General features: G+C 37.3%; 1 protein-coding gene across 1 annotated transcript in view; it reads right to left on the bottom strand.

Annotated features, from left to right (window-relative positions):
- The window catches only part of LRP1B (LDL receptor related protein 1B), a 556,160-nt gene that overhangs the window by 203,681 nt on the left and 327,491 nt on the right, over positions 1 to 24,988 (bottom strand). The window contains exons 23-29 of the mRNA XM_062005148.1: positions 24,732 to 24,932; positions 22,176 to 22,421; positions 14,486 to 14,683; positions 12,783 to 12,987; positions 11,250 to 11,414; positions 10,214 to 10,458; positions 187 to 318 (exon numbers count right to left, since the gene is read on the bottom strand). Coding sequence (XP_061861132.1) covers positions 187 to 318; positions 10,214 to 10,458; positions 11,250 to 11,414; positions 12,783 to 12,987; positions 14,486 to 14,683; positions 22,176 to 22,421; positions 24,732 to 24,932 — 1,392 coding nt within the window. The remainder of the gene's footprint in view (positions 1 to 186; positions 319 to 10,213; positions 10,459 to 11,249; positions 11,415 to 12,782; positions 12,988 to 14,485; positions 14,684 to 22,175; positions 22,422 to 24,731; positions 24,933 to 24,988) is intronic.

Below are 24,988 nucleotides of genomic sequence, written 5' to 3'. Positions count from 1 at the left end.
TAAATATCAAAGCTCCACACACCTCATACATTAGAACAGCATCAATTCTCAAAAGGTAGGAGCGTCCCTTCAAAATATATCATGAAAATACACTTCAGAGATTGTTTCTAAGATTATGCATTTTAATTTGTCCAGTTGAAAATTCTGAAATCAATGCAACTGACAGGCTTTGGGAGCAAAACTTACCGTAACATGTTCTCTTGTCTGAAGACAGTTTCATGAGATGTGGACAGGCACAGGCAGCACTTCTGTTGTGACTGATCAGGCACATGTGAGAACACGGACCTCTGCCCTCATTAGCAGCACATGGATTGGAAGCTAAAATTGAATAATGACATGCACAAAATATATAACCACCTTTTTGAACTAAGGTTTGTCAAACTAGCATCCGTTACACCGGTGAGAAAGGGGTAAAGATTCTGTGTGAAGGCAATCCTGCCCTCTTTGATTAACTGTTCTTTTACTGTAATACGTTTTTGCAGGCTAACAGTCAACTCTTGTCCACATATGTATTTCTCTACATTTCATAGTATCATAGAATGGTAGAGATTGGTAAGGACCTTTAGAGATCACCTTGTCCAATCCCCTGCCAAAGCAGCTCTACCTACATCAGGTCACATAGGAACACGTCCAGGTGGGTCTTGAAGCTCTTCAGAGAAGGAGACTCTACACCCTCCCTGGGCAGCCTTTTCCAGTGCTCTGTCACCCAGTTTTGTCAGTACAGCCACAAAATTTATCATTGCAACTTTATGAACGCACTGTGTAAAATGTTCCCAGTGAGGTATTAGTTTTGCAGTCTATTTATATCAATTAAATGTAAAGAACTGTACACTTCTAACCTGGACACAAGGGATTACAAAAATGTTAATAACATGAGAACAACAAATTTGAACAGAACAACAAATTTCATACTGTGAAAAGAACAGATTATGCGATGAGTTTTGGCAAATTCAGTGTCCCCTCTCAATTGGACCTACCCACTAAAACATCAGTTGAAAATCTACCATTCAAAGATACTTTGAGAAAACATGCCAAAATATTTCCACCTTTCACAAGGAAAAAAATCTCTCCCAATTGTAGCTTTTTTTAAGTACCCTCCTAGAGTTCACTGATTGGACAAGACATGCCAAAAGTGATTTCTAGAGTGGAAAGAAAGCTGACCAGAGAAGAGTTCTTAGTCTTAGAAAACCAAGAAACGATTAATATTCTCTTCATTCATGATTCAACACACTCAGTTCCAGAGTACCCCCGAAGAGGCATTCCAAGCATACACAGAAGTAACATCGACTTTTCCATTTACTAAAAAAAACCCTTAGAAAATTCACAGCAATGGAAAGGGAAATGGGACTGGCTGAGTCATAAAGACAAACCTATAATTAACAAAATCAATTAGTTCAGAATACACTCCTCCAACGTTGTGCTAGCCTGCAATACAAGTAATTAGATAACTAGAGGAATGAGACTTAGGAATTTCTTTGCAAAATAAATTTAGCTCAAACTCAAGCACTAAAATTTGAGGACAAACTCAAGGTTTGCCTCATTAAATCATTTCTTTTTCATCCATGCATGCTTCCTTACTTACTTCTCTGACACATACTACAGAAGTATGAAACTATCAAAACCTTAGATAAACCAGTTAATGAAATTCTATCCAGCATCTTTCCTCCCATCGTTCTATCAAAATATCACAACATTCTGCAAAGTCATCCCATTTGCCCCTTTCAAACACTGTCAGTGCTGGAGGCTACTCAGCACTCTCCCAGCCTTTGCTGTTTCTCCTGCTATTCCTAGGTTTATTAAAAAGAAGCATCCCATATTTTCCTCTATCAGCTCTTTTAAATCTCTGAAAAAAAGGCTTCTGGGTCAATAAGCTTAAAAATATTTATATTGGTTAATGGCTGAACATCTTCTTTGACTGCTAATGGACTGTAAATACCTTATTTGATTCCACCTTTCCCCAAAATGAAAATAGAGAAATGTTATTTAATATCACCGCTTTCCTTGTATCTATAGCAACAATGTGAAAAAAAATCTCTTTTAATAAGTTCACACCTTTGTGGTGAAGATAAAAAATGTGAAGCTGAGCGTCATTGTTTAAGCCCATGAAAACAGCCTGAATTTAAGAAGATTCTAGGAGCCCTTCAACATAAGAATGAATTAGACTATTAATATTAGTAAATACGAGTTGTCCATCCCTATGAACTACACATCAGAACAATTTAGGGTTTTGACAATATTGTGAGGGAGAGCACTGAATCATTCAGTTTGTAGGGGATCTCAGGAACTCATCTACTGATTCACCCTCCTGTATTTCTTGGCATTCTTACTACTGCTGTGAGACTTAATACTTTAGTCACATGTTTTGTAAAACAGCATTTTCTTTAACTCGTTTGACAATACAAATCAGTACTTTCAGTGAACTTCAATCTTTTTACAAGCAAACGACCATCTGTGGCAAGGATCAAACTGGGGCCTAAGAATATCACCCCCCTTTTATCTTTCTCTGCAAGTAGTGTTTTATGTTCTTCGCTGATACTGGCATTGGCATGCTGGTGAATCACCACATTAAAGAAAGAGTTGTGGTTCAAGCGTGCCACAAGTACCAACAAAGAGAAGATTTGTGCAATTTGTGTACTATCTGTCCACATCACAATTGCCTTCATATACAAATATAAAACTGGTGGAAAACCAGTTTTATAAAGTAGACTTCTTTGTTTCTACAGCCATGCAGATTTGGAGAAGTAAAGTACGAGCCAGCAAAATGCCCTCATGGTCAAGAAGGCCAGTGGCATCCTGGGGTGTATTAGATGGGGTGTAGGCAGTAGGTGGAGAGAGGTTTTCCTCCCCCTATACTCTGCCCTTGTGAGAATGTATCTGGAATATTGTGTCCAGTTCTGGACCCCTCAGTTCAAGAAGGACAGGGAGCTGCTGGAGAGAGTTCAGCACAGGGCCACAAAAATGAAGGGAGTGAAGCATCTCCCTTACGAAAGGCTGAGGGAGCTGGGGCTCTTTAGCTTGGAGAAAAGAAGACTGAGGGGTGACCTTATTAATGTACAAATCTATAAAGGGTGGGTGTCAGGAGGATGGAGCCAGGCTGTTCTCAATGATGTCCAATGATAGGACAAGGGGCAACAGGTACAACCTGGAACATAAGAGGTTCCAAAGAAACACAAGGGAAAATTTCTGCAGTGTGAGGGTAAATGGACACTGAAAGGGGCTGCCCAGATGCGTTGTGGAGTCTCCTCCTTGAGACATTCAAAACCCACCTGGACAAGTTCCTGTGTGACCTACTCTAGGTGGTCCTGCTCTGGCAGGGGAGTTGGACTAGATGATCTTTCAAGGCCCCTTCCAGTCCTTAAGATTCCATAATCTAAAGATAACTTACCCCCAGTACATCTGTATATATAATCTTTCATATTCATATTGCTGTTTATTACTTTCTAATAAAAACTAACGCTCCTAAAGGCAAATAGTTATGCTATCCCACTGACTCTCATATATTTGGCTCTCTTATTTCTATTGTGAATAACCACATAACCATCCCCTATTCACCCTCTCCATACCATTTACTATCTCACAGACTGCCATCATACAAAAGCCTGTCTGTAAGAAGTACCTCAAGAATCATCAGCTGACCTGTCCTCATACAAAAACCTTTCCCATATTCTTGATAGGCCTGTCAAGCTTTCTCAGTAGCTTTTGTATGATTTGTATACAGTATCCAAGATATGGGAGTGATATGGATTCATACAACACCACAATTCCTAATAATTTCTACCAATATACTTCTCTTTTGATCACAGCAACCCTTAGAACTGGCAGTTTCACCAGCTGGCCAGCCTTTGCATTTTTTAATTGATTTCTACTGCTGATTGCCTCCTGATTTCTCTTACAGTACTGCACACAGAAGTACCTATGTCACTCTTTGTCATCATATTTATTCTTGGCTGCTCTGTAAAATATTACTTAAAGTGTTTATTTTTCTTGACCGGTAGCCCTGAAAAAAGCCCTCAGACATTCTATCAACATGACAGATCAACAGTTACTCTTCCAACTGATGAATATGGACCAATTTATCCTCCATACTAACTTTATATTGAACCTGTCTCTTCTTGGTATCACATTTCAGCTAGCCAACACTATAATCTCATACTTTAATGGTGCACAACATGATTAAATTCTGCCTACATCTTCAAATATATACACTACAGTTACATCAAAAGGATACTTTTGAATTGCTGACAATCCATTCCCACTCATATTTAAAAGCAGTTATAGATCCAATTTCTGCTCTGTGTCAACACTTTCTACAGTATTGCTTTTCAAAGGGCCAAAGATCCTTGTGCTGCATTCAGTTAAGTTACAATTATTATACTACCTGATTATGTTATTTGATCATTAATCATTGGAATTTTCAAGTTAGGACTGATGAGAGAATGCATCACTTCCAAAATACGTATTTATTTCCTATATTCACTATTTCTACTTCAGTTTTCCATCATTCCCTGGAAGAATTACTCAGTAAACCATCTAACCAAAACATAAATATTCCTCACGAAACAAAAAAACAGGAATAATGTTAGTTCAAAGCTATCACAAGTCTTGACGATACTCTGTTGTATATGGTATGATCGAAGCTCTTGTTAATGCATCTCTTTGTTTCCCACCCTGCCCCAGAGGAGATTGAGATGAAAGAGTATTGCAGAAGACCAAACAGAAAAAATGTAATTAATGATCGAAGTCCAAAACTAAGGGATTGCCTTGAAGGATTAACCTTAAAAAACAGCATAAAACAGATGTAAAAGTAACAAATGTGCAGTATAAGGGTATTGCCTTGTGGAAAAGCCAAAGGCAATAAGACTTCTAGGAGCAGCTGTTATGCTTTATAGAAAACAAAAAAAATCAGAAATGTATTGTTAAAAGTAACAAAGAAAAGGTGACAAAGAGTTACATGACAGAGTGACTGAGAAGTACATCTGAACAAATTTAGCACAAGCATAGTAACATACAAGGAAAGGAAACAATCTCAAGTTACACAGATGAGGATGAGCATTGAAATAGCATCCATACCTCCAAGATCCTTTCCTAAAGCAACACATTATATTTGAACTTATGAAATGACTATTCAACATCCTTCCTATTATAAGGGTTAAGGCCAAAATAAGGAAGATGAGGTCCTCTCTCAAACCACACACACTTGTACACCACAGCCATCTGCCCAAATAGTTGTAGACATGAAGAGTTTATGTAGGTTCGAAAGTCAACCAGAAAAGTTAATGCAAGAAGAATCAGCCAGATGCTTTAAAGTCTCTGAAGCACAAAGATATCACTTTAGTTAAAAAAAACCAACCCACTGAGTTACAGGTTACTGGAAGCTGACAATCTAAACAGGAGGAGGATGGCTGTTCCCTTCCCCCAGGTCCACACTCTCCTGTTGCCTAAGACAGGATGCTGAATTAAGACAAAGATAGGAAAAGCTGCTTTTCTAATTCTAAACCAAAAACTATGGAACTTACACAAGTCACAAAGGAACCCTATTTAATGTTCAGAAAAAACCCCTACATATTTTGCATGATTTATAACACACATACCAATCTTTCTGCTGGTTTTGAAGTGAAAGGAATGTACACAAGAAAGATGTGATAAAATCTCAAACTAATAAAACTTTTAAAATGCTTCCAAAATAAAATGATCAAAACTTTGCTCATGTGTACCTTAAGCTACAATTCTGTAAGTAGTTGTTTATTTTAAACCCCTGGCAATCCAGGCCTCAACAGAATATAGTAACAAAATGGTGCTATGAAGTTAAATGTGTTTCATGTTTTAATTATAAAAGAGCCCAGTGGTACCAATATACTTTATATTCAGCAGTTATTATCCTGCTTGTCCTGATTTTTAGTCCATAAAAATTTCAATCTGCTAAGAGAAAAATAACACCATGGCCATGTTTTTGTGGTGTTTTGTTAAATTCAACATTATACCCTTGAGAAATGCAAAAAAAAACTGGAGAATGTGTGAGGAATTCACAGCTTTCTAACTGTTTTCAAGCTGTGATCTTTCCAATGCACTATATTTACTCCTCTCATCACTATCCTCAGTAGTAAACCTCATGGCACAACTTCTTGTGCCTAAAATAGAAGTTCTTAGCAGCAAGTGGATTTTTAAAATATAATGGTGGTTGAGAAAATACTCTTCCTAGAGAATCTGTGTTTGCTATGTTAATAGCACTTCTGACACATTGCTTTGATCCTGTGGAGATGTGTACATTCCAAACTCATACTCCGGTGATGTGACATCATTCTGCATCAGGTCATGAAACCCTCCACAATCCCCTGTGTTTTACTCATAGATGAACCTACTGTCCATACAAATATCTCACTGTAACTTTGCTACCTTAAATCAGCATCTGTCCTAGATCAACTAGGGCTGCAGGAATTTGTTCAGCTCTGCTCTACTTTATTTCAGCCAAAATAAATCACATGATACATTTTTCAAGATAACAACCTTTCATCTATGTAGGTGACCTAGAAGTATACTTATGGAGCTGAGATTATAAAACGTCTGTCCTTCACTGCTGTATCTAACCTGGCATTTTGCAATGTAAACCTTCTGTTAATTTTATTTAGGGATTCTGAATTGCATGCTATCTTGTTTCATATGTTGCAAAATTGCTATGAATTCAAAAGAAAAAAAAGAAGCAATGGGCATATTATTATCATTTTTCTCTAGCTCTGATAAATCTAGGTACTGGAGATTTGTAGAAAGAATTTGCTTCCATTGAAAGGGAATCGTTTGGAGCAAGCCCAGAAGGCCAATCATAAGTCAGAATCTGGTGTTTCCTAATATCAAGGAAAAAAAAAAGCTGCAATTACACAACTTGGTATTTGAACTTCTTGAATCTGGTGAATAACAGCTGAAAATTCTTCTACAGCTTATACCCTGCCTTGAGACCAAGGTATGTGACTACGGAACACCGACTCTTGTCTCCCTAGGGTACAGTCTCTCTCTAAAGAGAGCTGCGGCTGTCTGAGCCTGGTCCAAACAGAGCGACAAACGGGAACTCTACTGCTGCAGTGAGAACAACAAATATAGAACACAGTTGCTCAAATACCAATGCTCTGGAAGTGACCAATTATAAAAAATAGCCAAAAAAATTACTTGAAAGGGGTGTGCAGAAATGCATATTTACTCCACCCAGACTTTAAGATCCTGGACATATATTTGTCAGACAGCTTTGTTAGAGCAGTAGCCTGGCCTAAAGAGGCTTATTTTAAGAAGTAATATAGCCCAAGGAACCTGACAGCAACTAAAAACCTGTAATGTTCTTCATTAAGCTCATTATTTTAAAACAAAGCCATCAGAACAAGTATCCTGAAAACATAGATCACATATTGCAAGGTAGAGTAGTTGTTGTTCACCCTAAGTCCTTATCACAGCTGTCATCATGCTTACACTCATGAAGTAACAGTGAGCTGTATTCATTGCTTTTCTTTTCTCAAAGGGTAGTTATCTATAAAATATGTATTCTTCACATCCTAGACAATGTGTATCCTTAAGTCCATTTACATTAAACCTACAGAAAGTCAAAGACAAGTGATGGAGAACTAGAGATGGTGACTTTACTAGGGAAATAAGGAGATAGTAAGACCACTGCAGAATAGTAGTTGCCAGAGTGAACTTAAACATAGGTATAATCAATAAGAGAGCAATTGACTTCATTCATTAATGATGACTTGTTTTGTTCTGGATGATCTGTTTTGTTGTTTACAAATAATACATGAGATATTGACATAAAAATATAAAAAAGCCCACAGAGAGACTTGATTCTTCCCAGCAATGGCTGGTACAAGTCATAAAAAATTGATACACATTTGGGAAGGCTGTATGGAAGAGTTGGACCCTCTAGAGAAAGCTGTCGTTGAGAGGTCCTGACCTCTGGTCATTTTTTAATCAATACTCCAATGAATCTCTTTGCAACAATGGGTTTTGAAATTGTCAGTAACATCATAACATCTTCCCATCCTATACTTGGTTTTGGAACTTGAAATTTCTTTTAAACATCAACACAGCTACAGTCATACCAGAAAAGGTCACTTTATTTTGTTCATTTTACACAGGGATTCGCTGAGAGAACTATCTTCAAGTATTTGACAAAATAATTGAAGACGTTTTCATGAAGACAGTTTTCTTCTGCTCAGCATCCTATCACATCCTTTCATTACTACAACTAACTGCCTCATCTTTATCATTTCACACTGAATGAAGTCGAGCATCTGAGAGCAAATTACTGTTACAACACTTTCCAACTCCTTCCATTAACATTTATGATTCCCAAGCCAGGGATACAGTGACTTTGAAGCACTCAACGATTGAAAAAGTCAGAGAAGGAGGAACTATAAAGCCCAATTAAAATTCTTTTTCTTTAATGATGGTAGAAGAGAATTGTTAGGAAGAAGAATACTGCCAGTTGTCAGCACTGTACTAAGTATCTTGGATTCACCTATCGTCAACTGGACAGCAGTTGAGGAAAAAAGTATGAGAGAAAGGAAGAAGACATGTTTGGACCAGCAGCAGACAGTGCTAAGAGGTAAGTATCAATGAGATCACTGCAAAACTTTCCAAGTCCCTCTACAACTAATCTAGGTTTAAGTATTGGTTATGTAATTAGCAACATGCTTAGGTACACTCCACATTGTGCCATAACTGAAGCCAGAGAGTAGAAGAGAATTTTACATAAGTTAGATAAAATCCCTGTATTTGTAATAGAGCAGTAATAAATACATTTATACTCTAGAAAAATACTAGATGTGCAACTGATGTGCTGCTCTCTTGGTCCTTGCACGTATGACCACTGAAATCAATAACTTGACTAAATATTTACCATCTCTGAAAGAGATATTCACTACTTGGTGCTAAAATCATTTAGAGCTTCAGATGGAACTACAGGAAAATCATTACTCTTTTTACCAGTGCGACAGATGTTGTAAATTTGTCTCAATTTTCCACCCGTTCCTGCATTTTTCATTAGAAGTTAAAATAGAATAGTTCATTAAATCAGATAGATCTGGTCAGTTTTCATTGTCAAGATTAATACAGTTTTATTTTAAAATATAGTAGCTGAAGATTACTAATTACACAACTACTGTTGGACTATCTACCTACTGAGAAAGCCCATACGTTTACCATAATTGTACAGCAGTACTCTGGTATAATCACCCCTTGTCCTGTTACTATCTACTATAGAAAAAAGGGATGCCCCAACCTCCTGACATCCACCCTTTAGATATTTATAAATGTTAATATGGTCACCCCTCAATCTCCTCTTCTCCAGACTAAACAGCCCCAGTTCACACAGCCTTTCCTTGTTTGAAAGACGTTCCAGTCCCCTGATCACCTTGGTGGCCCTGTGCTGGATTCTCTCCAGCAGTTCCCTGTCCCTCTTGAGTTGGGGAGCCCCGAACTGGACACAGGACTCCAGATGAGGCCTCACCAGGGCAGAGTAGAGAGGAAGAAGAACCTTCCTTGACCTGCTGGCCACACTCTTCTTGATGCATCCCACGATGCCAGAGATTAAGTTCACTCTCCCATGAAAGACATACTGTGTTAATTTTAAGTTGAAAAATTGCGAATGTTGTTTTAAGGGAGAAGCTGTTAAATGAATAGGATATGTTTTGGAAGTGTCAGTTTATGGACAATACCCAGTTGGGGCTATTGAGGTAGAAAAGCAGCAGTCTGCAATGGTGAAACCTAAGTTACACAGTCTTAAGAGTGAATAGAAAGGTTGAGAAGCAAACAGACAAGTGAATGAGTAAATTAAGGCAAATTATAGCACAACAATACTTAAAACTAAGAATGTATACACAGTCTATTTCACAGAACCACTGCAGAGAAGCAAGAGAAAGACTTCTAAAACATTGTTACGTTAGTCAGACTAGCTAAAAAATAAGTTGGAAGCCTTATAAATAAATGTGGTTCTGCACTGTATTTGTAACACATCAAGAACAAGAGTCCAAATAGGTAAAATTCACAGTGATCCCATGAAGCTTCTGGTTTGAATACAGGTTCTTTTACCGCCCAAGGGATACCAGTGCTGAATATGACAATTTATAATTGACAGTTCAAAGAAAATTCATAAACAGGTATTTGCATATAAAAAGTCTACCTTTTTTTTTCCCTTATCATAAGAATAATCAATTATTGTATAAATAGTCACCTTGTGGTTGCCGACTTGGATGATAGATCTGAAGATCAAATGGCTGAGCACTTGTCTTTTGTATCACACTGACATTTTGGCCAGTCCATTTATTGGCTTTTGCAAGTGTATTGGTCCTCCAGTCTGTCCAATATACTTCACTCCCATACAAAGAAACAGCAAAAGGGTGAGAAAGATATTCGTGACCCCGTATTATCTCTATCATGCTGGTTCCATCATACAATGCAGAATAAATGGCATCCGACCTACAAGATAATCCCAAATTCAAGATTACATTAAAATAAAACTAAAAGAAATCACACAACCATTTAGACAATGTTTCAAAATGTGTAAAAACTTTACTCTCTATATACTGGTAACACTAATGAATTTATATAGGGCAATAAAGTTTAGAAACGATTTAGTTCATATCACTAACTGAACTAGGGATATGAAATAGTGGTTTGCTTATATAATGTTTTTATATTCAAATTTACCTCCATGTTGTGGAAACCAAAAAAGGGGTGACTGCTCTCTAAGGCACAGAGAGCCAAGAGCCATGCATGACATCACAGCTGGTAGGGCAGAGACTTCAGGCAAGCAGAGCAGGCTTCCTAGTTCAGTCAAGGGTCCAAATCACCAGAGATATGTGTGGTGATAAGATAGGGTCAAGCCAAGAAACTACTGGGTGGGATGGGCTCTGGACCAACAGTGTCCATTGCCAGACAGTGCTGTGACTGGGCTGGAGACTGGTGCTCCCGTGGTGTCAGTCAGCTGGGAGCCAAGCTCCGGGCTGAGCTAAAATGGGCTTCAGGGACCACAGGCAGGGTGTGTGGGAGATGGTGCCTGAGAAGCCCTGTCAGAGCCACTAAGGTCTGATGGTACAGATCATGAAGAAATTACACATAGAAAGAATACAATTAAAGATATGTACATATTGTACATGTGCACACAAGACTTTTATGCACATAACTACAACCCATTTACAATGTAGTTCATGTCACTGTCTGTAAGAAAAAGGATGTATAAACAGATAGGAAAACTGTTGTCACTTTACCTGGCATCTGTCCATACTATTCTTCTTTCAAAGTGATCTACAGTAAGGCCATTAGGCCAGGCTCCAGTATCCATATCTTTATAGATGATCTTTCTTTCTGCTCCGCTCATTGAAGCGGATTCAATGCGAGGAAAATTTGCATCCCAGTCTGTCCAAAAAAGAATTCTGGTAAGAGGAAAAGAAAAGAGATTTAATAAAATATTTAAGCATGGAAAGTAAATCTGAAATGGCTCAACAAGACAATAGTTGGAAAAGAAGTTGAAACAGTCACATGTTTTACATAGAAGGAATAAACACAGATTACTTTCGGGCAATTGTATGAATTCCTTGAAGTAACAGGGTAACACAGAGGTGTTATTTCATCATTAGTGTTACAGCAATCATGAAACTCAAAGTTTTTAAGCTGAAAGCTTATTAGTGTTCCCTTTTTCATACTCAGTAATACAAAATGTCTTGTCTTCCTTGTATAATTACAAACAAAAATAATGAGAGCCTTTGACAGCGATTTGCAGATGAGGTGGGTGAGGGGAATCGTAAGAAAGGTGATTTGAGGTACCAAGGAGTAAGGGACAGACTTAACTACAGACTTCCATTTATTATTAAGAGTGTTCCACTGAAGACTCTTGGACTCAATGAATTTTATAGGGATTAGTCTTGCTAAGAAAACTGGTGTGTTGTATGGTAGGCTCTCTCAGTTACATACTGTCTCAAATTTCTTTCCAATAAGTAGAGCTTTCATCTGTATTACCAATGGAGTTTCTTGTTAAGTAACTGAACATGCTTTTATTTCTTAAAGGAAAAGAATACCTTTGATGTGAGAAGTTTCAATTAGTTGTAAAGAACTAAATGCAGACAGACAGACTGCAACAAAAACAATGACAAGTAATATTGGACAGCTTCAGTCCTGAACATATACTCTATTAAGACCTCTCCATTTAGCTCCTCTGAACAGTAGTATATGCTATATTTAAATAAGAGATAAGACTTTAATAATATTCCAACTTACAGAATATCCCTTATGAATAGGTAGAAAAAATATTGACAGAACTTGGCAAGCATTATCTCCACTTTAAAGATGGAGAATGAAACACAAAAAGTAAGATTTATCTCATTCAACTGTTAGCCTTCCAGCAATATCTAAGGTATACTTTTATAGTCCCACCAAAAAATGTCAAGCTCTTATGTGAATCACCTTGGCAATACCCAAATTTGTCCATTAACCACACAGAAAGGTTAGAGAAAAGGCCCCAGTTATTATCATCCACATTATAAAAATCAAGCAAAACAATCACACAGCAAGGGAAGGAATTTGCTAACAAATAGAACCCTGCACCTCCCAACTTACCTTTTCTTTAACCTTTTCATTGCAGCAAAACACACTAATAAGGGACTGTATTTCACTCATACTTTCAAGAGCTATTAAACATAAGTTAGGATCTATAATAGTAAAAAAAAAGGAAAGCAATCTCACATTTAAATTTCTGTCTTTAAAATACTTTGCAACACAAAAAAAAGTAATCTTTTCATAATTACCCATATCTGGGATCCAAAGCAATAGCCCTTGGATGTTCCATAGCTCCTGCTATTAACGTCGTTCTCAAAGTGCCATCTAGTTTTGCTACTTCAATTTGATCCAAATTGCTGTCTATCCAGTATATGTTTCCTGCAATCCAATCTACAGTAAGACCTTCAGGTGTGGCCAGGCCATGTTGTACTACCACCTCAATGGCACTAACACCTTAAAAAAGAGAGGAAAAAAATAACAGCCAAAAAAATCCAGAGTCTTAAAGAACTGTTGTAGAGTCTGATATAGTGAATATGGACATAGAAGTCTATCATATGCTCTTGAACTGAATTCTTGATTAATCTGATGGATAATAATACTTTGCTCCATGTGACATTTTTTTCTTTATAAATGCCATAGACTGCTGTAAATTAGTAGGCTTTTAGCACTATGCAACTTAATTTTGTTCCACAGTAATAGAAAACTGGAGTTCTCTGATGCTTCAGTTAGTAAAGCTCTGAAACTTCTCCTAAAGGTCAGAGGATCACTTGTAGAGTAACACAGGAGATGTACATGCACCCTATTACCAGGAGCCTCTTTTGCAGCGTCTGTGAGGACACGATCATACTTCACCTTCCAGTGACTAGACCTATCAGACAAGACTCATACAGCTCCAATTCAGAAAAAGAGAAAACTGAAAAACTGTGGTGAAGGCAGAAATGGTAGGGAGAACCCTGTTTGGACTACAGGTTTCGAAAAAGCTCTTGCCTTGTTCCTTTGAGCTCACATGCACAATTCCTACTTGGAGGGTCTCAATTCTTTTTCACAGAAAGGGCAACTACAGAAGCACTCTGTTAGCCCTCAAGACTTCGAGGCAGACACAGTGCTTTTTTGCAGATGCAAGTCAGATCTTGACAGTTGTAAGACTGAGGGAATAAACAGTTTAATTTTTTAAGTACAGCACAGAAGTCACTTGGCTTCTGGAACAGTGTGACTTCTAATACAGCATGATGACAACAGACTGCCTTATTGGTATCATACAAACACCACAACCAGTAATGAAAAGTATCAAGCCTTTGGTTGTCATTGGATACTAAAGCAGTGCAGGATATTTCTTTTCTGGTCTAAATCTATGGATATAGAGTTACCTACAAACATCATATACTAAGGAGAGGAAAAAACAAATTCAAACAGTAAAACCCAAATGTGTAGGAGAATATATGCATGAATGTATATGTGAAATTTACAGAAGGAAGTTAAACATGCTTATGCCTGTCATCTCATGCAGGAATCTGTAGAAACACTTCTGTACACACTAGGAAATTATGTTGAGTTATAGGCCATAACTGTGTCACCAGGGCAAAGTACAAGTCTTTCCAAATGCTATAAAATTATGAAGCAAAGTATTTCACCTAGTGAAAGCAGGTCATTTATCAGCTCTCTGATAAATTCTTATGCTTTCTTAATAGTATGAAGGTGAATTAAAATAATTTATTTTAAAAACCAATATTGCACTCATAGGACAAGGAAGAAACATCAGCCCTTTGCAATTGCCATCTTCTTCCCCCATGGCCTATTGCAAAATGAAACTCTTTTAAAAGTATGATCTAGATATGCACCTTTTAAAAGACAGAATGCAATCATAACTTCTGTTTCAGTTAATCAGGTAATTCATCAGACCTTGTAACTGCAATTGTTCTTACTGTTAAGAAACAAAAGATTAAGTTCATACCTCCACTATCAGAGAGCTTGCCTCTGTAAATTTTGTCCTCCACCACATCTGTCCAGTACAATAAACTCTGACTGAAATGAAAATCAAGTGCTATTGTATTTCTTAAACCAGGAACTAAGAGGCTGTAGTCACGTTTGTGAAGATCAATTTTTCTGATCTCATGTCGGATAGAAAAAATTATGAAAGCCTCAAACGGATCTGGAAGCAGAAGATTATACATGTCAAAAGACTAATAAAGGAGATATTGTTACATATTGATAGAAATGACCACGGCAATAAGAACAAGATAATAGTTCATCAGGAGAAACAGATGATTAAAACAATTTATCATCTGGTAATCAGTCTTTCCAAAACATTTTCAGTCCCACAGACTTCACTTCCTTCTCGAATTACCTTTGATCACAACTAGAGACATTAAACATTAAATATGGGGATCTCAAACCTAACTATTGAAGTGTGTTTTGTAGCCCTACCACCAGGAGTCCATAATTGAAGCTTTAAAAAGTCACATGGTATCAAAATTAAAGTCTATTTTCTCCAAAGTCTCACAAAATTAACCCATTATATTCTATACTGTTTCAAAAGGAAACAAATTACTAAAATACATATATCTTTTGAATATACATTATAAATTCTATATATGCTATATAGTATACCGAATATACCTTGTGGTTTTAATTCCACTACTTAAAAATACCCTTACCACAAAATTACCAAGCAAGGAATGCTTACTGATATACCCCATCACAAATCCAACTATTTCATAGAAATTTCACAGAACTATCCACTAAAGTTCTCCTTTCTTTGTTATTCAACGAATGCTAGACAATTTGTGCCTATGAGCTTACAACAAATGATACATAAAACCTGTAAACCTTCTTTGCATAGGTCAACTGTATAAGATAATAATATTTTAGATTAGGAAAAGTTTCCAACAAGTAGTTGTGTTAACAAAACATACAAGACAAAAACTGTATTCTGTAAACTGTTGAATCAACTCAGAACACGTGCATTATGAAAGACAGTATTTCACAGCAATCCTTTTGTTTGGGAAAGTGTATTTCTTACCCTTCCCCAGTTCTTTCTCCTAGAGTGAAACACAAATGACAGCAAGGTTTTTGTTTTCCATACAATTAAACCTCTATTTTAGAAAAAACTGATTAGGTGGTCAAGTCCAATGAGTTGTGGTCAATGGAGTTAAATCCAGTTGGCAGCCAGTCATGAGTGGCGGCCCCCAGAGCTCAGTACTGGGGCCACTCCTGTTCAACGTCTTTATCAATGATCTGGATGAGGGGATAGAGTGCACCTGCTTGAGGGTAGGGAAGCTCTAAAGACAGATCTAGATAGGCTGGATGGCTGGGCCAAGACCAAGGCCTTATGTTTCAATATGGCCAAGTGCTGGGTCCTGCACTTGGGCCACAACAACCCCCAGCAGCGCTACAGGCTTGGGGAGGAGTGGATGGAAAGCTGCCAGGCACAGAGGGACCTGGGAGTGTTGCTGACAGCAGCTGAACATGAGCCAGTAGTGTGCTCAGGTGGCCAAAAAGGCCAAGAGCATTCTGGCCTGGATCAGGAACAGTGTTGTCAGCAGGAGCAGGGAGGTGATCATTCCCTGTACTCAGCTTTGGTGAGGTCACACCTCGAATACTGTGTCCAGGTTTGGGCCCCTCTCTACAAGAAGGACACTGAGGTGCTGGAGAGGATCCAGAGGTGGGCTACCAAGCTAGGAAAGGATCTGGGAGCACATGCTCTCCTATGAGGAACAGCTGAGGGATCTGGGGCTGTTTAGCCTGGGGAAAAGGCTCAGGGGAGACCTTATTGCTCTCTACAACTACCTGAAAGTAAGCTGTAGTGAGGTGGGGGTCGATCTGTTTCCCTTAGTAACAAGCAATAGAACAAGAGGAAAGAGCCTCAAGTTGTGCCAGGGAAGGTTCAGGCTGGATCTGAGGAGGAATTTCTTTGCTGAAAGGGTTGTGAGGCATTGGAATGGGCTACCAAGAGAGGTACTGGAGTCACTGTCCCTGAAGGGATTTCAGAGGCGGGTGAACGTTGCACTTAGGGAAATGGTCTAGTGGTTGATAGCACTGGGACAAAGGCTGGACTCTATATCATAAAAGTCTCTTTCAGCTGAAACCATTCTATGAGAGACCAATTATTGGCAGTTTATGGCAACAGGCACTATTGCATTATTGTTCTAAAACATACAAAGTTGCAGAAATTATCACCAAACAGAAAGATGCTTATATACCTCGCTTCAAAAACATGAATTTCATGCTTTTCTCTTGACAATCATTGCACATACAGATTAAATTATCTATGATGCTTTAAATTAGTCAGGTACCTCGGTAGAGCTGTTTCTGCTCTTGAAGTACTTGTCATAATCTGGTTTGGACTTTCTAAGTGATCCCCTTATTTGTTAAAGCAACAAATGGCTTTCTGCAAAGCCAATTTTTCAAAGCTCTGCAGCAGCTACATAATTTAATGAAGAACAGTAACACTGACATTAGTAGCTATTTCAAAAGCACCAGTTATCTGAACATGAGAAACACTTTAAGGGCACTTCCTAATTTCTGATAAATTGGCAGCTATTACCCAGGAGACCACAGGCTCCTGACATACTGGTTTTTAGGCTACTTCAGTGCATAAGACAACACAGGATGGACATCACCAGTAGCGTCTTTTATGTTTCTCAGTAATTAACACCACAATGGAAAAGAAGAAACCTAATAAAAAGAAAGCTAATACACTTGTTCTATGTTGGCTGGGTTTTTTTTTTTTAATTAAAAATAGAGGTGTAGCTTAAGCTATGTAACATACAGTGCAGATTACCAAGTGCACTGGTGAATCAATGGGATCATTCAATGGGATCATTCAATGGGATCATTCAATGGGATCATTCAATGGGATCAAGGACAATACTTAATGTAAACCAAATACAAGAAATAAGTAATAAAGCGTGTAGTCAAAGTAACACCTTTTTGTTTATTTGAGCATTTTTGGCTTAAATGAACAGGACATATGCTGCTTTGTCCCCCCCTCTTTGTTATCCTCCCCATAACAATGCAAAAATGTAAACTCAGCACCTTACTATTGTGGCCGATACACAGTGAAGTCACAGATGTGATATTACATGTGTTAGGTTAGTGGTTGGACTTCATCTTAAAGGTCTTTTCCAAGCATAATGACTCTGTGACTAACTTATTACTGCCTGACTCCCCTATTATTGTGAGCATAAGTACCAAGCTTCAAGTATAATAAGCTACATATAACTGGGTATGTAATTGATGGGATCTCAGACCTGCAGGAAAGGATCTAGAAAATTATATCAATGGCATGGCACTGTAAAGAAGGTCAATTCAAGTCCTGAACTTATGTATGGCATAACCTTTCTACTTGCTCCCCTGAAGCTTTGGTGAAGACAGTCTACAATGCTGTACCCTGTTCTGAGCAAGGCACATAAAGAATGAATCAACTAGAAAGTGTGACTTGCAAGGAAACCATGAACAATCTGAAATTGCTTAGTCAAAAATAACCTAAAAAAAAAAGGAATAATTTGATGAGTGGAGGAACATAACGTTCTCCAAACAGATAAAAGAATGACGAATTAAAAATGGGAAAAATCTTTTCTATATAAATAACAAGAAGGCCAAGGATTAAGACTTACACTGGAGAAGGAAGACTCAGAAAAACTAGGGAAAAAAAAATCTTAAGGAGAGTGAGGCATAAAACATCACCCTCCCAGGAATCTTGGAGTTCATCACTGAAGGTGTCTTGAAGGTCTTTGAAAGCAGATACAATAGAAGTATTAGATGGACTTTGATCTTTTTGCCAAGCTTATCACTCAGTGACTCTATAAAATGAGGTAAATTACAGTCAATTAGAATTCTCAGACTGAATCGAACCCATTTTATGAAAGGCTACACTTCCATCACCCTTTCTCTGTTTTACCAATTGATTAAGAGTAATTTCATAAAATCTCACCTTCACTCAATTCAGTTATTGACTCCAAGTTTTAAAGCCTTCTTTAAAGAAAAGTAATCTATAGCAATTCATTATGCTTTATGTTCTGATTTCATGACTGCATCATGCTTTTTAACCATATAGGCAAGTGTAGAAAATGTGATACAAATATAATGCATGAACTACATTGACAGCTGTAAGGAAAAAAATCTGACAGCAGAAAACTCAAAAAAGACTGTATAGATAGAAGAATGCTTCATCCTTTCCAGAGGTTTTAATTTAAAGTTGTTTCCTTGGAAAAAATGTTAGCTGAACCTTATTGTTTTGTAAAAGCTTAGTGCAGCAACAGCAGTACATCAAGTGATCTATACTGTGCCTTTATGGCATTTACCTCAAAAGAAAATGCTAACTTCATAAAGAGTCTGAAAAAACCTCCTTTAAAGAGCTTGCAAATGCTCAGTGATGACCGAACCTACTCCTCATGTTAGACTCCCCCCAACCTACTCCTCATGTTAGTATTGAAAGCTAATTGAAAATGTAACGAAAGTGAATGTAAACCCAGCTAAAACAGATCAACCATACAGACACGTCATCCTCTTTTCCAAATGTACATATTTAGTGATGTAACGAGTTCCCACAGCCTAAAAAACTATTGTCAGTCTTTTCTAACTAAATCTACACTAAGCTAAGTGTTTCTGAGTTATCTAACTTTTATTAACCAAATTCTGAAGGCTGAATATGAACACAAAATTTAAGTATCTCAAGGACAGTTTCTTTCCCTGTGTGCTTATTATCATCTAAAAGAATTCAAGTGCAATATAGTAGTCCAACTTATTGTTCCAAGAGAAAATAGGAAGAAGAGTACGAAAATACATAATTTATATTGACTTTCTATCTGAATATGGGAGCTCTGTAGCATCCTTTTAGTTCAATCAATACAAATTTAAACGTGAATAAAACATTTAATCTGTGGGAAGTTTGTAATGTAACAGTACATGTGCCAGAGGAGCAGAATGAAAATGAGATGGAAACAACAGATACGGAAAGTGAAAGAACTCTGAAGGAGAAAAGGAACTCTGCAGAAGAAACTCTGAAGCAACACTTAAAACTCTCAAGAAATGAACAGAACAGAGAAGAAATAAAGGCAAACAGGGGAAACTTAAGAAAAAGACATTGGAAGAGAAACTAAAAAGAACTGCCCAATTCAAACAATTTATTTTTATATGCTCATTATTCCATAACTCATATTTCTCTGGTAATTCATGAGATTCAGCCAAAACACACTCTGATCCTAATACATCATTAAAAAAATTCAAATCACATTAAATACTGCACTTTCAGCATTCATACTCCCATTAGACCTCTGATGGACACTCAAGTAAATGTTTTCATAGTACTTTGAAAGAGTGAAATGCTGCACACTAACTTTACACAGTATTGCTGTGTACTAGTGACATGTTTGACTCTACACAGGAAAGTGCTACTTCTGATAGCAAAATACCAACCCACTAGTTAAGGGCAAGGTAATCATTTTCCTCCCAGCAATTTTTTGCTCCTGGAAGAAGAATTATTAGTTAATGTCCTAATAGAACACACACCTACTCCTGGTTCAAAGCATTTTAAATCACTATGGCTACTCTAGGAATTACTTTATACGAACTGGTATTATTGAAGAAGTAGTTTGGCATTTGGGGGATTGTGTATCATCTTCCTACAATCACTTTGAACTCTGCTTGTATTAACATGATATGATTTTTTTTTCCATGCTCATTAAAGATTTCATGCTCTGAAATGTAAATGGTATGGATATTTTAAGGCCAAGAGATTTACAAATGAGATCAAAATTGCACTCACTTTACTAAAATGCCGTTCAACCAGTCAACTACTCAAGTATCAGAGGATCTGTCCTTCCAAGTACTCACCATGCCTTTCAAATTAAACAAACTGAAAGCGGCCAAGATTATTAGTGATTAGAAAAGCATTTGTCATATTTAATATGGAATAATTTTGTTGTAGCTTTGATGACATTAGAGTAGTATCTTTATGGTTTGTAAAGAATGCTGTAATTTTTCTTTCTACCAGTTGACATCACCAGTCTCAGATCAAAGGTTTAGTATTACTTTGAAAAAATCTGTAAAAAGTAGTTTTTAACTTCAGATTATCACCAACATCTGTAAACATAAGCAGACACATCTCAAGGGCTTAAGAAAAAATGGGAAGCTTTTCAGTACAAGGGAGTATACTTCTCTTTCGATTTTTTTTCCCCTTAGCTTTCAAATACTGGTCACTTCTACTTGCTTTAATTTAAAGTTTATTTAAAGCTTTCCTACACCCTGTTACTAGTAATGTCTTAAAAGCTTTTAATCCTTTCATATCTGTAACAGAGAAAGAATGCACCTTTTGAATGACTGGTAATATCCTCAATAAACCTAATGAGATTGATCAAAATCAATGAGAGTAACAGTAAAGCAGTGTCACATCATAAGAACTTCAATGGCAATAAAATTCAGATATACAGAACCACAGTAAGATGCCAGTGAAGCATGATTTGAAAGTCCACTATCAGCATAGCTCAGTAATGTCTGAGCAACATATGTTCCTGAGCTCATGCTGTAGTAGTAACTATAAGAGTTCCTGGAGACGCATGTCATTCCGGATCATCCTGAACATTAGAACAACAGTTATTCCAGCCTGCTGAATTATTTCAGGTCACCAGCAGCAGGAAACTTGGGCTTTTAATTCTAGCTTACTGAGTCAGTACTTTTTTCATGTGAATGATCTGGGGGAAAACTGAGTATCCAGAAGAAATAAAAAATATCTTAATCATGATATCTATTGCATTAGGAAATATCCAAATAAGCAATGGACAATTGGGAGATGTTTCTACTCAGAATTGGTAAGATACTATCAAAGAATAAAGGTAAGAAAATAAAAATATCAAAGAATCCTAAATTGGATTTTTTAAAATCTAGACAGCAAGATCAAGACTATTTTTAACTCCCTATAGTGAGTGTGATGACAGTTTGTATTGCACATGCATGTTTGGATTTTACACACAATACTGCACTTAGAAAAGACACTCCTAACACAGTTTCTACATCTTACTTTCAGTACATATCAATAGGGAAGAATGAGGTGAATGCATTCCCCTCTCCTATTTGGATTTATGCTGGTTTTCTTCTTGATAAGTGAACCAGTTTGGCTTAGTGATGCCAAAAAACAAGTACCAGAATGTCATGGGTCAAAAAAGAGCTTAAATTGTGAATGCTAACAGGCAGCAGATAATTGACTATATGTGTGTGCATGCACATCCCAAATTAAACTTCTGAACCCTCAAGTAATACTGATCAATATCCTGAAGTCACAGATTGATCCATTTTTTCAAAACACATAGTAAATCCCTCACATTCTGTATATACACACACACATCTATATCCCCTGCATATTAAATAGACATGATGATTCTATGAAGCACTATATAAAACTTCCAACAACTTAATTATTTGCTGTTAACATTTTTAGAAGATCTTATATGCAAAGAACTAACATTGCAACACTCCATCCTGCATCAAGAAGAGGGACAGTTTTAATTCTTCAATTTGCTTTAGCCTAACATTTGGATGATCCAAACCTGTATTTCCTATTAAAAAAAATGAAATAACCTCTAACTAAATGGACATAACAGCTATTAACATCTGGAACATTGAAAATACAGTGAATTTCAACTTACCAGTACTAACACAGTTTTCTCCATCCTTGCTGAGCTTCCAGCCTTCATAACATGAGCACTTGACAGTATTTTTATGCTGTTCACACACTTGACTACACTTCAGGTGCTTGCTACAGTAATCCATAATCTCACAAGTTTTGTTGTCTATGCTTAGACTGAATCCTGCAGGGCAGGAGCACACAATTCTTCCTCCAGGAACCACAGAACATTGATGACTACATCCACCATTGTTAAGTGAACATTCATCTGAAATAAAATGGGAAAAAAACCCCACAAAACATTAAGGGCTAGAAGGTCAGTTATATTGTATATTCTTAAAATCACTACGTCAATTAAAGCACTCCAAGAAGCACAAACAAGCTCAGGTTCATTAAACAGTTTTCTGCATTTAGTTTAAAAACTATCTGATTTGTAAGTACTGACCCCAGTAGCTTTCCTGCAACCTTTTAAGGTTTTAGCATGGCAGATGTACAATATATGTACATTTTCAGACTCTCATGCATAGCATTTACTTGATTAATAGAGTGTCCATACAAAGTCAGTCCAAAGACCACCACAGCTAAAACACCTTCAATGGTGACCAAAAGCTGATGCACAGGAAAAGCAGCACACTTTCCCAGTCACCTTGCCTCCAGCCACCTGAGCTTTCAGGGAGAAGGTTGCAATGCTTAGTCCTATCTATATCACAAGGAATTTGTCAGAGAAACATGTACAAGTAAGAAGTAAAAATCAGGATTTCTTTCTCCTTTCTTTGCTATAAGAGCTACTAGAGAATACTACTGCATTCTGCATGCCAGTGCTCTCACATTAGATTCTGCAGGTAACTGACCACTTACAAATCTCTGCTAAATTAATTTAAGCCGATTTGTGAAACCTTTAAAACATCTGAACTAAGAACATAAACCTTGTCTAGTGGAAGGTGGCCCTGGCCATGGCTGGAAGGTTCTAACTAGATGACCTTTGATGTTCCTTCCAACCCAAACCATTCTATGATTCTGTATTGTGTCTGAGAAATTCTGTGACCTCTGGAACAAAAAAGCATAGAGCTACTCTTTACCTCATAGCACTACTGCTATACAGGGAACCAATGGGAGGGGCAAACTGGTCCCTTGTTACACTAGAAACAACACTTCTATCTGTGTATTTATTTTGTTTGATTCTAACTAGTCTCTGAAAGCCTTGCTCACTTGTGATAAGATGCATAAAACAAAGATTTTCTGCAGAAGAATCACTTCTCACTTAAAACGTTTAAATGTGGTGCCCAACATGCCAGATTTCTCCTTCTGTCTCTGCTTAGGTATGTTTTATAACTGGATTATTACCAACTGCTGAAATATCTCTTGACTAATAACACACCATTTGAAAGTTGCAACAAGCATTAAAAACCCAGGTTGGCCCTATACAGTATCCACCAAGGATACAGTTGTCATAAAGGGCTTCTACCAGTATGAAAACAGTTGTCCAAACAAATAAATATAATAGAAGTATGTAACTTCTTTCATCTCTAGTCTAGACAGCATGAGATTCGTATGTAGCTCTCAGAGGATTTGAGTCTACAACATAATCTTAACATATCCCAGAGAAATACTGAATTTAAGATCCCATCTTACAGCAAAGTCTGCAGATTAGCACAACAGGCCAGTGTGAAGATTTGTTTTGCCATATTCTGCAGCAGTTGCTGCCTAGACAGTGAGCTCTGTCCTACACCAAGCAACTACGTTGAGCCCTGTGCAGAGTCTCCTAGTAAAGACAGAGGGTGAAAATGCTTGCAAACATCTCCAGATCTCTGTAACAGAATGCTGCAGATTGTAAAACACTTGATGTAAAGCAAGGTCAGTGCAGAGAGGTAAAATGTTAAAAGAATTATAAAGTTACCTAAACTCTTCCTTCAAACCACATTTTACTTTTCACTTCTTATCCTTGAATCATCACTATAGTACCTACTAGTGCTATAGTATTGCAAGCTTTTTTATTCAGTCTATTCAGTTTAGTTTTGCATCTGTGTTATAATAATTCAGTGATGTTATCTGTTATACCTCTGTCTGGTTTATAAAATTACTTCTGTGCATTTTTATCTGAATACTGAAAACAATTTTGCTGAGATAACCTACATTGTCTGATGTGCCATCAAACTCTGTCAACACCACCATCAGAGAAACATGTTAACTCCTTCTAGTCATCCTCATGAACTCCTACACAGCTACTGACAGGACTCTATCAACTCAAGTTTTGTATTTGGAGAGAACTACAAATTAGATTAAATCCTGTCAGATATACCAGGATCTGTTAAACTGTTTACCTCCAGGAGTATTTTAAGGGATTAGGAAATTAGGAACTCTTTTCCTCTATTAATGGGAACTCTATTAGAGTTTCTCTATTAGAAAACTAACAGTTCAAGCACAAACTCGGTATAATTTAAGTAAAACTCCTCTCATAGGCTACTGTGATAAAATTTCAGTAAGACTAACATGGGAACTGTTTTTTCCTTCCAAACAGAAGCACTGTGGCAGACAACATCAGGAATAATCAGGAAAGTGTGTCTAAAAAGAGAAGTACCACAAAGATCGCCTTCATCAGATCCATCAGGACAATCTCTTCTCCCATTGCAGAGCTTCTCAGGCTGTAGGCAGATGGAGGTATCATTAGCACAAGGGTATTTTGGTGGTCCACACATATAGCCCTCGCAATTATCCTCATCAGACTGATCCTCACAATCAATATCGCCATCACATAGCCACGCTTTGCTAACGCATCTCCCTTGGAGAAAAGAGACAATAAACACAGGAAATCAGACTGGAAGCAAAGTTTAGAAC

Source organism: Colius striatus, chromosome 11 (genome assembly GCF_028858725.1).
Source record: "Colius striatus isolate bColStr4 chromosome 11, bColStr4.1.hap1, whole genome shotgun sequence".
Classification (NCBI taxonomy): domain Eukaryota; kingdom Metazoa; phylum Chordata; class Aves; order Coliiformes; family Coliidae; genus Colius; species Colius striatus.
Note: the sequence above shows the minus strand (reverse complement) of the source record. Positions and strands in the feature narration are given on the sequence as shown.